This window comes from Mesoplodon mirus (genome assembly GCF_964341445.2).
Source record: "Mesoplodon mirus genome assembly, chromosome: 15".
Classification (NCBI taxonomy): domain Eukaryota; kingdom Metazoa; phylum Chordata; class Mammalia; order Artiodactyla; family Ziphiidae; genus Mesoplodon; species Mesoplodon mirus.
This window is the reverse complement of record NC_138991.1, coordinates 41,019,463-41,034,941: the sequence shown is the minus strand read 5'-3', so window position 1 is coordinate 41,034,941 and position 15,479 is coordinate 41,019,463. Positions and strand designations below refer to the sequence as shown.

Below are 15,479 nucleotides of genomic sequence, written 5' to 3'. Positions count from 1 at the left end.
TATTTTGTATTTGCTCTGCTGCATCTCATGGTGCTAAGACCACAAAGACCTTTTTACTGGGTGGTTTCACCTTCCCCCTTGTCCTTCAGAAGCGGCAATGTTGTTTCCTTATTAATTCGGTGATATGAAAACCACCTAAGAAAGCAACATAGTTCTTTGGAAAAAAAAAAAAAAAAGGCTGAAAGCAAGCCTCAGAAATAATAATGGTTGTTTGAGGGTGGTAGGATTTAAATTTGTCTTTTTCAAATTCACCATAATGCTGTTGCACCTTTAGGGAACAAGAAAAAGATTGGCAGTGACTTGCTTTGAATTTAATAGCTCTGGGCAAGGTAGGAAGGCTCAGTTGCTAATGTGGCCACCATCCTAGTGTTCCATCTGATTTCATTATTCCAAGCCTAACAGCAACACAAAACCTGCCTGGATCACTTTTCGTGTCCGGAGGAAAATTAACTCAGCTTCTAAGGAGATGGGAATTTCCTGGCGGTCCAGTGGTTAGGACTCGGAGCTTTCAGTGCTGTGGCCTGGGTTCAATCCCTGGCTGGGGAACTAGGACCCCACAAGCCCCACAAGCCCCTCGGAGTGGCCCAAACAAACAAACAACACCCAATAACTTCCAAGGAGATGTAAACTTTTAACTAACAATCTTCACTGGAAAACAACTTATGATTGTAACTCTGATTTTCTGGAAAGACTAGCTCATCAACCCATTCTGGGGAGAGAGAAGAAGTACAGGAATTCCTCCTTAACCTGGAGTCCCCCTTAAGCAAAATCAAATACATGTGTCTGTAGTTCTGTATGCCATTTAGGACATCAAGCATCCCTGTTCCCTGTATGTGGTCTGTGAGATCTACTTTTCAGGGATTAGAAAGTGGGAACCAGAGACTGGAAATAGAAAAGCAAAGCAAAGCAGATGGCAGAGAAAGAGGCTTGGGTCTCCCGCTAAGTCTAGGGACAGTCTCAGGGGGCAGAAAGCAAGTAACCCTGCTCTCCTTCGAGGTCTGCGAAGAGGGTGGGTGTGAGGGATGCCCACACGGGCTAGAGGAAGGCACAGCCCGGGATGCAGGAGCTAACAGCCCTGAAATAATAAAACCAGAAACGTTTTGAATATTTGGAGAGAAGATGAGTCAGAGGAACAAAAAAAAGAGAATCTGCCGTGAAGCATAACGGATTTATAAGTGTTGCACCGGAATGCAGGGGAGGGTTTTCAAAATATTGCATAAAAGATGGGAAGTGGAAATACTGCAGCTCAGAACCTCCGAGATGTCACGCTTCAGCACCGGTATAGTCTCTCCTGCTTTCTGCTGGCTCTTTTTTGTGTGTGTAGGTTTCCCAAACGTAAAAAATACCTGCCCTCGCTCCTCCAACCCTATTTTCCCACAGCGTCTAAGGCTGCTCTGCTTTGACCTCATTGTGGTTTCCAGGAATCAAGGGATTACAGGGTTTGCTTCTTACCGAATGTGGGAGGCTTGCTCCCAGAATCACAGGCCTGTTTGCTGGGGCAGAGCCATCTTGCCCCGGGTGCTAACCCCTATGTGCTCTCCATGGCTCCGTCCCCTGAGCCCACCACTTACATGACTTCATCTGGAAGCCAAGGCTGCTGGATGTCATTAACTTCTGCATTTTCCGAGTGCCCCCCACAGGCTAAGCTCTGTCACTCCGTGGGGCGCTAGTGCCTTATTGGCAAAATGCATCATCGTGACAAGGTGTTTGGATGATGGATTGCTTCAACGATGAAGCCATCAAGGAATAAGTCCAAGATCAGATTACATTTAATTATGGGATAAAAGAATTCTCATCTGTCATTCTGTTGATGAATTAACTGAGGGAGGGAATGTGAGCTTCTCAGAAAAGAGGGAAGAGGAAGACTAAACGTACTGACCGTAGGACAAACAGGGGAGACCTGTGATACCCTCCCAGGAACCCACTGGACAGGAACCTTCCTGGGAACAAAGTCTGACTTCTCTCAGTTCCTCTCCAAGGTGCACACCTCGTCTTAAGAACATCCTTTACAGCTTGTAACTCTTTCAAAAAGTGCTCTGTGGGGGATTCCCTGGTGGCGCAGTGGTTGAGAGTCCGCCTGCCGATGCAGGGGACACGGGTTTGTGCCCCGGTCCAGGAGGATCCCACATGCCGCGGAGCGGCTGGGCCCGTGAGCCATGGCCGCTGAGCCTGTGCGTCCGGAGGCTGTGCTCCTCAACGGGAGAGGCCACAACAGTGAGAGGCTCGCGTACTGCCAAAAAAAAAAAAAAAAAAATGTGCTCTGTGGAGTCCCCAGGGCCACTGCACTGGAATGCTTGCTGGTCATGCTCTGTCCACGGCGGGGCTGCTGGAAGCTGTGGTCGGTCCACAGCTCGGGAGGGAGGAGCCCGCACTGGAATCCGTGAGGCTGTATGGGTGGTCCCCATGAACACTCCCAGTGAAGCTGGTCCTCAGGTTAGATGTGTCGCCCCTACGCATGCTTCAAGTCTTTCTTCCATGCCTTGCTGGGAGCTAGAGAACGTCTGGGGGCTCAAGAATGTAAGACACGTCCCCTCCCACAAATGTACAGCCCAGCATCCAAGACCAGGAGTCACAGGATGGTTTGGAAAGTGGCCTGGCATTACCTGAATCTCAACTTTCAAAGGGGCTGGGGGAGTCACTACTTACCTGATAGGATAAATGTTACCCAAACCAGAAATGGATTTATTGTCAGCCTTTTGTTCCCTGTCTCAATCCAGCCACGGCACTGGCCCATGAAGCTGCATCACTGAGACCTCGGGCAGCAGCTCAGTCGCAGGGACTTGAGAGCACCACGAAATGAAAGAATGATGCCCCGGGCCCAGCCCTGCCTACCTTGTTCTCTCTTCTTGACCTCCGCCCTCAAGGGAAATCAGAAAGGGGAAGGTTGACAGGTTGACCAGGTGGGCTGGGAGAGAGAACAGGAAGGGGCTGGCAGAGGAGGACAATCCCATGGCCAATATCCCTGCAGGGAGACCTTGGCTGCTGCACTGAAGGGACCCACGGGGACCTGGGCCCAGGATGGCAAAAGCTGGGAGTGTGTGGGAGAGCCCTGGGCCTCCCTAGACAAGACCTCCCACTCTGAATGGGTTGAAGCCAACACCGAAGGCCGCCACTGTGCCCTTGACGTCTGTTTCTTTTAGGCTTGTGATATAAAATTTATTTAAAATAATTGTAAGATAAAAAGACAGCCAGTTTAAAGAAAAAAAATTTAAATAAAACACTGGCTCAGAAAAGAAACGGCTGTTTGTCTAATGCAAATTAGTAACCAGACAAGAGCAAGGCTGGTCACTAGCTCGTGATTGAGCAGGCTCTCTGAGTGGCTGGGAACCGTTTCCATCTTGTTGACAAACACATGTTGCAAGGCAGGAAATTACCCTCCTCAGTGCCTATTTTATCTCTGTTTAATTGCTGTTTGATAATAAATTACAACATAGAGTCCATTAATTAAGCTAACAATGTCTGTGGAACACCAATTCCTTCTTCTGGGAGTTGCCTTGTTACGGGAGCTTTGATTCAGTTTGTTTGCCCAACAGCACTTTATGAATTGGTTTAAAAAGATGCCAAGGCACGTGACTGGTGGGGCAACACTCCTAGCCTAGGGGGAGCGGGTTTGGGCAGGAGGGGGAGGAAACCTTGGTGAGCATGAGGAAGGGTGGCCTGGCAGCTGGAAAGCAGTACCAAGGATGTACTCTAATTCAGAACATGTGGTGGAAGAGAAAAAACCAAAACAAAACATTAGATCTACTTTCAAAAAATCAGCTGATGGAAAACAACCATGGTCCCCACTTACAGGAACTCATCCCAGAGTTGGGGGGCTGGGGAGCAAGGACCAGCCTGATTTGGTCTGCCATTCCATCATCAACTAAATGGAAGGAGAATTCATTTGGAAAAGTTCTGCATGCAGGTGGAATGGGTGAGCGATGAATTCTAGATATTTCCCAAGAAAGCCCCCTGTACTGGGCTGTGAAGGCCACCAGCTCCCAGCAGGAGAGGATAACTTGGTGCCCGGCACCTGTCCTGGCAGGGAGTAGGCAGGTAGTCACCAGGGCAAAGACTCTCCTTACATTTCGCCTGTGCTGTCTGGGAGGTAGGCTACCTGGGCATTCCAGGTGGATGGGTTTAGCAGGTGACCAGTGGGACCTTGAAGGAGGGGATGCAACAGGAGTAAAGGCTCTGGACAGAAGGGGGAGGAAGGTCAAGTTCTCAGGGAACTGCCCCAGACCGCTTGGAGCTGTGGGCAACACAAGGGTGTCAGACAGGGGTTCTGAGCAGTCAGGGTACATGGGGAGGGCAGGGGGCCCTGGGAGGAGGTGGCCGCAGGGCTATGAAAGGCAGATGCAGCCGCCTTCATGCCCTGGCCCTCAGGTTCAGCCAAAAACTTCCTGAGTGGCTTAGAAAACCTTCCCCTGAAACATCCAGGTAAAAAGGCACTGCTTAGAGCTATAGGAGGAAGCCCTCAGGTCTCTGGGAGACATTTATTGGACCATCTTTACTCCTTTTCTCATTCACAGAAGTTGGCTTCACGGGCTGGTTTTTGATTACACAAATCCCTGCATGTGATAGTGTCTGTTACCTCACAGTTAGTAAGTACTCAGTTCAAATGGGACCTCTTCAGAAGATCGGACGAGGAAACCTGGGAGTTCAGGGTTCTAAAAGCTACTCCTGGCATTTCCCAAAATGATGGTCATGTACAGCATGGTGGTCCAGAAGTGGGCACCTCCAAGGCTCAATGTCCAGGCTCCAGCTGCCCTCCTGGCCCAGTACCACCACGTCACCATCTCCTCTCCCAGCCATCCTGCCTGAGACTAGTGGGGGTGGATCACTGGCTTGTCATCTGACCTCTCCCAAGATGCAGCCTCTTAAATGGCTGACACAACCATCCCCTTCAGGCCACAACTCCCCACCTCCATTTCCCTGGCCACCAAGACTTTTAGGGTACTTTACTCCTCCAGACCCTGGGAGGAAAGAACTGGAGAGTCAGTAGGGACTGAAGGTCAGGATGGCTCCAGAGTGTCCATCCCTCTCTGAACTCCTCCGGGATTGGCTGTGCCTGATCTAAACATATCATTACCACACTGCCCCCCACCACAGCAGCAGATGAACCTTCAAGGGCTCCCCAGTGCCCTCAGGGTCAAGTCCCAAACTCTCCAGGCCAGCATCATCGCATCAATGGGAACTTGTTAGAAATGCAATATCTCAGTGCCCCCCACTCCCCCCGACTTAGAAACTCTGAGGATGGGGCCCAGGAGCTGGTGCTGTCATAAGCCTTACAGATGATTCTGCTGCACACTGACGTGTGAGACCCAGTGCCTTGGAACATGTCTTATGAGGCCTTGGAGAGCCGCCTCTCCATCTCTCTTCTGCCTCATCTCTCAGCACGTCTTTCCCTCTTGCATTCTAAGCCTTGGCCAAACTGGGCCACTTTCTGCCTCTTAGCACCCAGCACCCCAGGCTATCTCACTCATCTCACATCTTCTATGCTGTAGATTTCCTGGTCTTTCCTCCTCCAGTGTAAACCACTTGAGAGCAGGGGCTGTATCTTATAAACTGCCAAACACAGTCGTCACCAGTGTCTGCAGTAGGTGCTCAAGACCCATCTGTTGAGTGAAGGAAGACATGAATGGATGAAGACACTGGGCTCTTTAGTGCCTCTTGCCTTTGATGCTAAAGCTCTGTTTCTCCATGGAAGGAAGCAGGTCTAGGCTTCCTGGTCGTTCTTCTACTCCCTGCGGGCACTTTTAGGCAGTGGTAGGGCTCAGGAAATTATCTGGAATTAAATGGACTGGATTTGAATTTAAAATGCTTGGGTTGTGCTGGAGAGCCTGCTCCAGCACAACCCAAAAGAGCCTGTTCACAGGCACTTGCTCCTCTGTGCCTCAGTTTCCCCATGCTGCCTGCTTGCCTCCTAAAGTGACCGCAAGGAGAAAAGGAGCAAATTCAGCCTGGCATTACTTGTTCACTTTCAGAGGACACATCACACACTCAAGGGAGCGGAGGGTCTGGATTATAAGAACTACCTGTGGTGATAGGAAAGGAAATACAGCTCTTCTCTTTCCAGATGCTGGCTTAATGGGAAAGCAAAAGTGCTCTGAGCAGAGAGAACCATGAGCCATAAATGCATGCAAGAGTCTGTGTGTATGACCGATGAACGTGAACTTGGCACGTAAGGTGTGTGTCCATAAAACATGAGAGAGGTGAAGAGAGCTTACGGGGCATTCTGTCCACTGTCTTCCTTTTACAGATGAACAAACAGAGATTGTGAGTCTGGCTTAGAACCAACCATCTTGTGCTCCTCTGGGATTGAATATGTTTTCCCAGTTTGTAGCTTGCCTTTTATTACTATTGGTTGACATAAAATTGGTTTAAACTTTGATGCATGTCAAGTCTAATGATATTTTTGGATATATTTTCTCCCAGTTCTAGAGGATTTCTGCTAAGCTCTTGGTGCACACACTCATACACACACACACACACCCCACTGTGGGCTAGCACAAAGCTGTCAAAGGAAATTCATTTACAAGGCTCTATTTTTACTCTGTTGGTTGACTGTTTTGTCCTTTTTGGTTATCTTTGCTATCTCCTGGGAGACCAGAAGACACGTGTGTTCTTTAAAATATCACTGCAAGCACATTTCTCCTTCTCCATCAGTGCTTGGCACCTGTACCAGCACTTACAGACCAGGCCATGCTTACCACCAAACTGGTGATGGTCTTTCAGAACAGAGGTATCAATCAGGTTCTCATGAGAGAAGCTGCTAACTCTTTCTTTGAAGTTGTAAACAGGCATATTTGGTTATAATTAAACATATGTACACGTGGCATCCATTTGCCTATTAGCAAATGACACAAATTGTATGCAGTCTCCTTTCAGTAGGAAATGTGCCCATTGATCCTCTTCATATTTGTGTTGATGCCACCACTTGTGAATCTTCTCCCTAGTCTCTATAGAGAAACCACCAGACAGCCTCTCGGCTGCTCAGAACAGGTAACAATTACCAAAGTAGAGGACAGAAGTTCCCAGAAGTCCTTCAAATCCCCTGTAGGTTCGGTGAACTTACTCCCTTCCTGGTCAGAGATGGGCTCCTACCTGGGGTCCCCAGCCATGGCATGGATACAGTATTGCTGTGTGGTTCTCCAGCGGCCCCTGGTCCAAGCAGACGTCTTTTGCCTTGCTGTTGCGAAGCTGCAGGAAGAGGCAAAACATGACCCATCAGAGCTCATCTGGTGGAGCTACTGCTCCCCATCCACTGGTCCACTGTGGCTTGGTTCTGACTTCTTGATGCAAAGGCCATGAGACCCACACCCCCGCCCCCAAGTAAGGACCGAAGCTTCAGTCTGTGAGGTGATCACTTTAGCAACAAAGTCCTCCAGTGGGTGGTGTGGGTACTGGCCCTCTGCCTGTGACCCACACACATGCACATAGCTCCCCCATCCCCAGCACAAAGGAGGATCTCAGAGAACCTTTGGACATAGGAACATTGACTACACATTGGTTATCCAAGTGGACCTCGGTACCAGCACTGGTTTCCACAACCCTGGGAACCATGGGTCAGCTTTTCAGGTCATTACTGGCATAGAGGCATGAAAAACAGTAATCAAAAGAGAAAAAAAAAACCTTGTCATCAGGAAAAGCTCAAGCAACATTCATTCATATATTCAAAAAATATTTACTGAATGCATACACTGGACCAGGTACCGTTCTAAGTGTTTGGAATGAATTTGCGGAGGAAAAAACAAATGTTCCCAAGACAACATCACTGAATCTAGGCATGTCTCTTTGGAAGCATGTAAGAACTTACCTAATTTGGATCTCCAGGCCCACTGTGATGCTATATTGGTGTCCATCCCACCCACCACCTGAAATCTCAACCAGTGGGAAAATGGCAACATTGTTGGTCTACCCCATACATCTGAGCCCTCTCCAGATTATATTCTCCACGGAAACCAAACTAACCAGGGATAAATCAAGAAGAGAGGCACGGGGCAATCTGCTTTTGCACACCCAAGTTGTGTCTGGGTTCAGACAACTGAGCAGACTTTTAATAACTTTTAAAAAAAGATTTAAAAAGTAACACTATCTCATTGAGATGTTTTGGAAAATACAGAGGAAAGTAACAATGGTTCACAATCCTCTTACACAATTTTTTCCCCAATTTTGGACAATTTAATTTTGTTCAGTTTTGGCTGTAATGAGCGACAAAGCATAAAGCTTTGTTCACGTTTCAGATTTCCTTAAGAATAGGCTCCTAGAACTGAGACTACGGTATCAAAGGGTATGGAGACCTTAATGTTCTTAAAACATGCTGCCCAACTGCTTTCTGGAAGCTTTGGACTAATTGATATTCCTATCCAGAAGGTATGTAAGTACTTAACCAGTCCTGAGTTTCACCATTTAAAAGTATTGTGTTGATCAAAGTGTACAAACTTCTAGTTATAAGATGAGTAAGTTCTGGGCATCTATGTACAGCATGGTAATTATAACTGACAATATTGATAGCAACATACTTGACAGTTGCTAAGTGAGCAGATCTTAAATGTTCTCACCACAAAAAAGAAATGGTAATTATGTGGCATGTTAGCTAATGCTATGGTGGTAATCATTTTGCAATGTATAAGTGTATCAAATCAACAAGTTGTACAGCTTAAACTTATACAATGTTATATGTCAATTATATCTCAAAGCTGGACAGAGAGAAAGAAAAAGAACATCAGCTTGGGAAAAAAAATCAATGGGGGAGCATTCTTTTTTTTTTTTTTTTTTTTGTAAGCTACAGGTTTCAAGCCAGAGGAAAAGCAGCTTCTGATATCTATCACCCCTTTTCTCTTGGAAACCAATTCCTTATATTAAATCCCATGTTTGAAATACCTAGGAGAGATTCTCTTTTTCTTTCTTTCCTTCTTTCTTCTCTCTCTCTCTCTCTCTCTCTCTCCCTCCCTCCCTTCCTTCCTTCCTTTCTTTCTCCCCTCCTTCCTTCCTTCCCTGTAGCATTCTTTTTTTTTTGTTTTTTTTTGCGGTACGCGGGCCTCTCACTGTTGTGGCCTCTCCCGTTGCGGAGCACAGGCTCCGGACGTGCAGGCTCAGCAGCCACGGCTCACGGGCCCAGCCGCTCCGCGGCACATGGGATCCTCCCGGACCAGGGCACGAACCCGTATCCCCTGCATCGGCAGGCGGACTCTCAACCACTGCGCCACCAGGGAGGCCCTGTAGCATTCTTTTTAAACCCAAGGTTCCAAAAGTCCATAAAGATGGATGTAGACAGAAGTGATGAATCAGACCTATTAAACAACATTCCCAAAGTTGGTCCAAAGAGAGTTATCTTTAAAGAATTGCAAAGCTAGCTTAGGAGACCAGCACTATGACTTTAGCTCTTTTATGGATGCTTTAAGGAAATGCTTGTTGCCAGTGTTTCCAATGGTGCAAAGATTAATTACATGGAAAAGCCCAGACAACTTCTGAGTCAAAAATAATTCAGAAGAGTTAGATTTTTGAAAGTGATGAAATTTTAGAAATACCTTTACCAATGTATTCTGCTTTTATTTTTCTTTTTATGTATACATAAGAGCAATATGGTAAAAATGTCTACTGAAGTCTAACAAAGCATTTAAACTAAGTGTAAAATAAAAATTAGAGGTGATAAAAATTAATAAAAAATATTACTGTTTGAGAGCAGACAAAAGATATCCTGTTTTTATAAATTTATACTGAATAGTAAATTGGAATGCTTCATTTCTAGCAGTTATTCCCTTTTTGAGAATTACCTATGTATTTTCCCATTGGGATCTCAAGTGGTTTCGTTATAGATTTGTAAGAGCTCCTTACATATTAAGGATATTAATATTTTTGTGGCATATGTGTTCCATATAATGATTTCAGAAAGCCAGGTTTTAAAATTTTGTTTCTAATGTTTATGCAAGCACATCTCTCATTCAGTAATTTAATAAATATTTTTTGAGGGTCTGGTACTGTGCTAAGTGTAACGAGCACAAAGATAAAAAAAAAAGAGTCCCTGCTCTGAAGCATGGTCTGGAGAGAGAGACAGACACAGGAAGAGCTAGTACAATGACTGAATTATGCCAGGGCAGCAAGGAGCCTGCCTTCGCCCCATCTGAGGGCTTCAGAGACTAAGGGGAGATGACTCCTGAGCTAAATGTTAAAGAGGATTAAGTGCAAGAGATGCTGGCAATGTTCTGTTTTTCACCCAGGGGACGGCTACATGGATTTTTGCTTTATATTATTATGTTGCGCATGTTTGGTTTATGCATATTGTATGTGTGTCGTATTTCATATAAATAATGTTAAAAGAAAAAAAAAGATGAGCAAAAGTGAACTAGGGAGCAAAGGCTTTTCAGTAAGAGCCTAGCACAGAATTTTGAACAGAAGAGTTGGTGGCTAATGTTTCTGTACACACTGAAGTGCTTTTGCATTGGAAAGGCAATATCTTATACATGTAAGAGCTAGGACATAAAGTATTTGCATATCTTTAAAAATTTTTGTCTTTTTGTTGAAGTATAGTTAATTTACAATGTTGTGTTAGTTTCTGGTGTACAGCAAAGTGATTCAGTTATATGTGTGTGTGTGTGTGTGTGTGTATCTTTTATATATATATTCTTATATATATATTCTTTTTCATATTCTTTCCCTTTAGAGTTTATTACAAGATATTGAATATAGTTCTCTGTGTTATACAGTAGGACCTTGTTGTTTACTCTATATGTAGTAGTTAGTATCTGCAAATCCCCAACTCCTACTTTAACCCTCCCTGCATATCTTTCTTTAAAAATTAATTTAAGACATTCAAGCTAATAGAGCGGAATAAAAATTTACAACTCAAGGAAGAATGACTTATTATCTAAGTGGGTATGGGCCCCAACACTGCTTGTAGGGTGAGGCAGAAACACCAGGGGCTGACATCTGCTCAGAGGTGTCTGTCTCCCTTTGCCTCTGTGCTGGGGTCTGGTGTGGCAAAAAGAACTAGTAGCAGTGAGCATTAAAATACAATTGTCTGGGGCTTCCCTGGTGGCGCAGTGGTTGAGAGTCCGCCTGCCGATGCAGGGGACACGGGTTCGTGCCCCGGTCTGGGAGGATCCCACATGCCGCGGAGCGGCTGGGCCCATGAGCCATGGCCGCTGAGCCTGCACGTCCGGAGCCTGTGCTCCGCAATGGGAGAGGCCGCGTACCGCAAAACAAAAAAAACAAAAAAAACAATTGTCTGAATAATGGGAAATTCTGTCACCGAACTGCATTTGACTAAAAAGTTATTCTTCAAGAAGGTATAAAGTGAAAATAAAGTATAATAATGTTTGAGTTTTAACATTCCACATAATATTAACAAAAGACTGAAAATTAACATCAAATGATGAAGAGGTCGGTAGAAGTTCTTGTATTACATACCACTTGACCCTTCATTTTGCAGGCTTAGAGATTAATTAAAAAAAAATTAGAGGTTACCAAAATGTAATTATAAGAACAGGGCATATACAATGCACATGATGAGAAAGCTTTTTAAAAGCCCCCAAACAAGCAAGCTAAAAAATGAAGAAAGAGCAAGGAGCATTAAAACCAGAAATACTCACTGGCCTGGGGAAAAACTCTCAAACAGAATTGTATATGAAAAACAAAGGCTAGAAAGTACTCATATAATATGATATTCACTCTGCCTTCCTCTTTTTCCCACTGCTCTGGGGTCTGGGTGTGATGAAAAGAGCCCACAGGGGTGTTAAAAACAGAGTTGTCTAAATAATGCTAGATTTTGTTACCAAACTGAATTTGATTCAGTTTGGTTTCTTCCATTTAATACTATAGTCCACCTGAAATATATTTCAGTATATGGTGAGCTCAGCAAGCAGAGAAGGAGTAAGAGAAACCAATGCCCTAACATGTTAACATTGATCATAGCTGGGAATTGAGATTTTTTAAAAAATAATTGATTAATTTATTTATTTTTGGCTGCTTTGGGTCTTCATTGCTGTGCACAGACTTCTCATTGCAGTGGTTTCTCTTGTTGCAGAGCATGGGCTCTAGGCGCGCAGGCTTCAGTAGTTGTGCCGCACAGGTTTAGTTGCTCCGTGGCATGTGGGATCGTCCCACACCAGGGCTCGAACCCGTGTCCCCTGCATTGGCAGGCGGATTCTTAACCACTGCGCCATGGGGGAAGTCCCGGGAATTGGGATTTGATGTAAGTTTTATCTTTTTTGTTTTCTATGTAATGTATGTATTGAATTTATTACTTTAAAAAGATAGGAAAATTTGCAAAAACAAAAGGCTTCCCCCCTCCAAAAATCAGATTATGATCTCTATGTTATCTCCAAGGCCACTCCACCCTTCAGCTCCACAGCTGTCATTTACACTGTGCTTCATGTGAACGGCAGGCCCTGGAGTTGTGCAGTCCACAGCCTGTGGAACTGTGCCCTGGACTTCTGGCATTTTCTCATGTTTATTATTTCTCTTTGCAAAGGTATTTTTCTTTTTTTTTTTTTTTTTTTGATGTTGGGGGTAGGAGTTTTTATTAATTAATTTATTTATTTTTGCTGTGTTGCGTCTTCGTTTCTGTGCGAGGGCTTTCTCTAGTTGTGGCAAGTGGGGGCCACTCTTCATCGCAGTGCGCGGGCCTCTCAGCATCGCGGCCTCTTGTTGCGGAGCACAGGCTCCAGACGCGCAGGCTCAGTAGTCGTGGCTCACGGGCCTAGTTGCTCCGCGGCATATGGGATCCTCCCAGACCAGGGCTCGAACCTGTGTCCCCTGCATTAGCAGGCAGATTCTCAACCACTGCGCCACCAGGGAAGCCCCAGGTATTTTTCTTCATTTATAAAATTATCACATAAACATTAGTAACACTTGGGAAAACCTGATAAAATATCCACGTAAAAATTGTCTGTCCCACTATGTAGAAGTTTCACCTCCCAATACTATTCTCTTGCTTACTTCCAATCTAAAATGGTAGCTAATCTAATTTTATAATCCTGACTTTTTCCTCTTAAGTCTTATATTATCAATATTTTTCTCACATCATTAAACTTTGTATACACCTTTTGAAATGGCTACAAACTACTGCAAACCATTAATATAGTATATTTAACTAACCTTCAAGTTAAATTCAAATTTTTGATCAAGGAAAAAATAAATCCCTGAGATGAACAATTTTACTCGCAAATCTTTGTCCTCATTTCAGATTATTTGCTTGGGATAAGAGTGTGACTATCATTAAGCCTTTTAATACAGGTGGTTCAAACTGCTTTTCAAAAAGCTTGTTTCAATTTGCACTCTCACCAGAGGACCTGTGCTTTTTCATGTTACTAAGATCTCGCTGGCAAAGTACCAACATATATTCCAAAATTGAACCTTTGTTCCTTTGGTAGAAGGAGAAAAGCTACCTCAGTGTATTTTAAATTTTAATTTCTTTGATTATGAAATAAATATAAAAATTTCATCCACTTGTATGTTCTCTTGTACTTTGTCTATTTTTCTTTGGGGATGTTTTATTTTCTTATTTAAATCAAAATTTTTATTTAAATCAATTCACAGAATTCATTATACATTAATGGTATTATCCATTCATCTATAGTATTTATGACATACAGATATCCAGCTTGGAATATTATTTCTCCATTCAGTTGATACATAGATTATTTTAATATTTATGAGCTCATATCAAATATCATTTTCTTTGTATTTTCTTCTATAGCTTTCATTCTTAGAGAGCCCGTCCCCAGAGTTCAGATTCATATCTATTTCTGGATGGTTCAATTATGGCTTGTTTTCTTTCATTTAATGCTATAGTCCTTCTGAAATATACTTGGGGATATGATATGCTGTAAAAATCTAAGTTGTTCTCTTTTCCAAAGAGCTGGGCAATTTACCCAATTGTCTTATGAATAATCCATTACTACCCACTGTTTTTCGATGCCTCCTTTATATTTGACCTTTGAAAACCAAAAACAAAGAGAAATATGTGGACCTATTAATAAGTAGTAGGACGTACCAGGTACTGGTCTAAGAACTCTATATATGGCGGCTTGTTTCATCTTCCCAACAACCCCACGCAGTAGGTACTTTCACTCCCCCATTTTACAGATGAGGGGACAGAAGCTGAAAGGAGCCACTCGGACTTGAATCCAGCAGGCTGGCTCCAGAATTTTCATGAGTCCTTAACCACTACACTCACTGCCCCTGCAAGAAGCAAGCTCCCCATCCAGACTCCAGCCCCAAAGGGACACTTTGCCTGCACCTTGATGATTTAACCTGGGGCTGATTTACCCCCTACAAAAGGCTTCTCGCATAAAATAGAAAAATTCACAGTTGTAGAAAAAGGAAACACTCTAAGTCCATGAGAGTCTTCCTAGCTTCAGCTTGATTGTCACGGGGAGTTCCAAGGAGCCCTGGCAAGAAATCCAAATGCCAGAAGTAGTGGGGTATCTCTGGTGGGTCCAGAGCACCGGGCTCCCTGAGCTCTGACCAGAATCTGTGCCACCGATTCCTCATCCAAACACACAGGGATGTAACAGGGAAGATGCCCAAGTGCTTATACACATGCATGTTCTCAGAAGTGCTGATTATAATATTTTTTTTAAAAAGGAAACAACAGAAATGTCTATGTTTTCAAGCAAAACACAGCATACACAAAAGGTACCATCTTATACAGCCATTAATAATGTTGCAGAAAAAGGCTTAACAACACAGGAAAATATTCTCTATTTTTAGTAACATTTCAAATTACTAGGCATTGTGGACAGCCTGGTTTTAGTTTCAAATATCTATATACATCTATACCCATATCTATATCCATAGAGAGGTGTATATAAAAAGTATATGTATGTATATAAAAAATATATTTTTAGTAAAAAGAAATACACACACACAATAAAGCAGACCATACATCCAAATGTACACATTATCTTTGGAATTAGAATGCTTACGTCTAATCCTGGCTTCATGACTTACAAGCTGTGAGACCTTAGATAATGTATTTCATGTCTCTAACTCTCAGCGTTCCTATCAATAAAATGGAAATAACACTACTGCCTAGTAAAGTGAGGGTGGCTGAACACATATGTGAAAAGCACTTAGAATAGTACCGGCACATTGTAAGTGTTCATTGCTATTATTGCTATGTTCAAACTTTTCTAAAATGCAGGTTTATGGCATTTGTACTAAGAGAAAAGTCAATCTGTTTTAATATTCAGAAAGGTGACATCATAGAAAATCTGAGAAGAGCGTCCGTACCCTTTCTTTAGCAGTAAGTGACTCTGGCCCATGGCACTGGGCAGTGGACAGACAGGTCCAGCCTCTGCCTCTCTTTACACCCAACTTCCTGCTCAATGTCCCAGGTACAGGTCCCAGGGGACCTCAGAATGTCCTAAACAGAACTCATGGTCCACTCCACACTGTAGGCAAAACGATGGCCCACGCCCCCATTGATTACATGTATCCCCCCACCAGCCGGTGAGAGCCTTGTTGTCAAAGCTTGCACCTCCAAAAACTAA

The 15,479-nt window shown here is 44.0% G+C and overlaps 1 protein-coding gene across 1 annotated transcript in view; it reads right to left on the bottom strand.

The window, feature by feature from the left end:
• GALNT17 (polypeptide N-acetylgalactosaminyltransferase 17) overlaps positions 1-15,479 on the bottom strand; it is a gene marked incomplete at both ends in the record, with an annotated part of 478,260 nt that overhangs the window by 14,899 nt on the left and 447,882 nt on the right. The window contains one exon of the mRNA XM_082645128.1: positions 7,087-7,182. Within this exon, the coding sequence (XP_082501254.1) occupies positions 7,087-7,182 (96 nt within the window). The remainder of the gene's footprint in view (positions 1-7,086; positions 7,183-15,479) is intronic.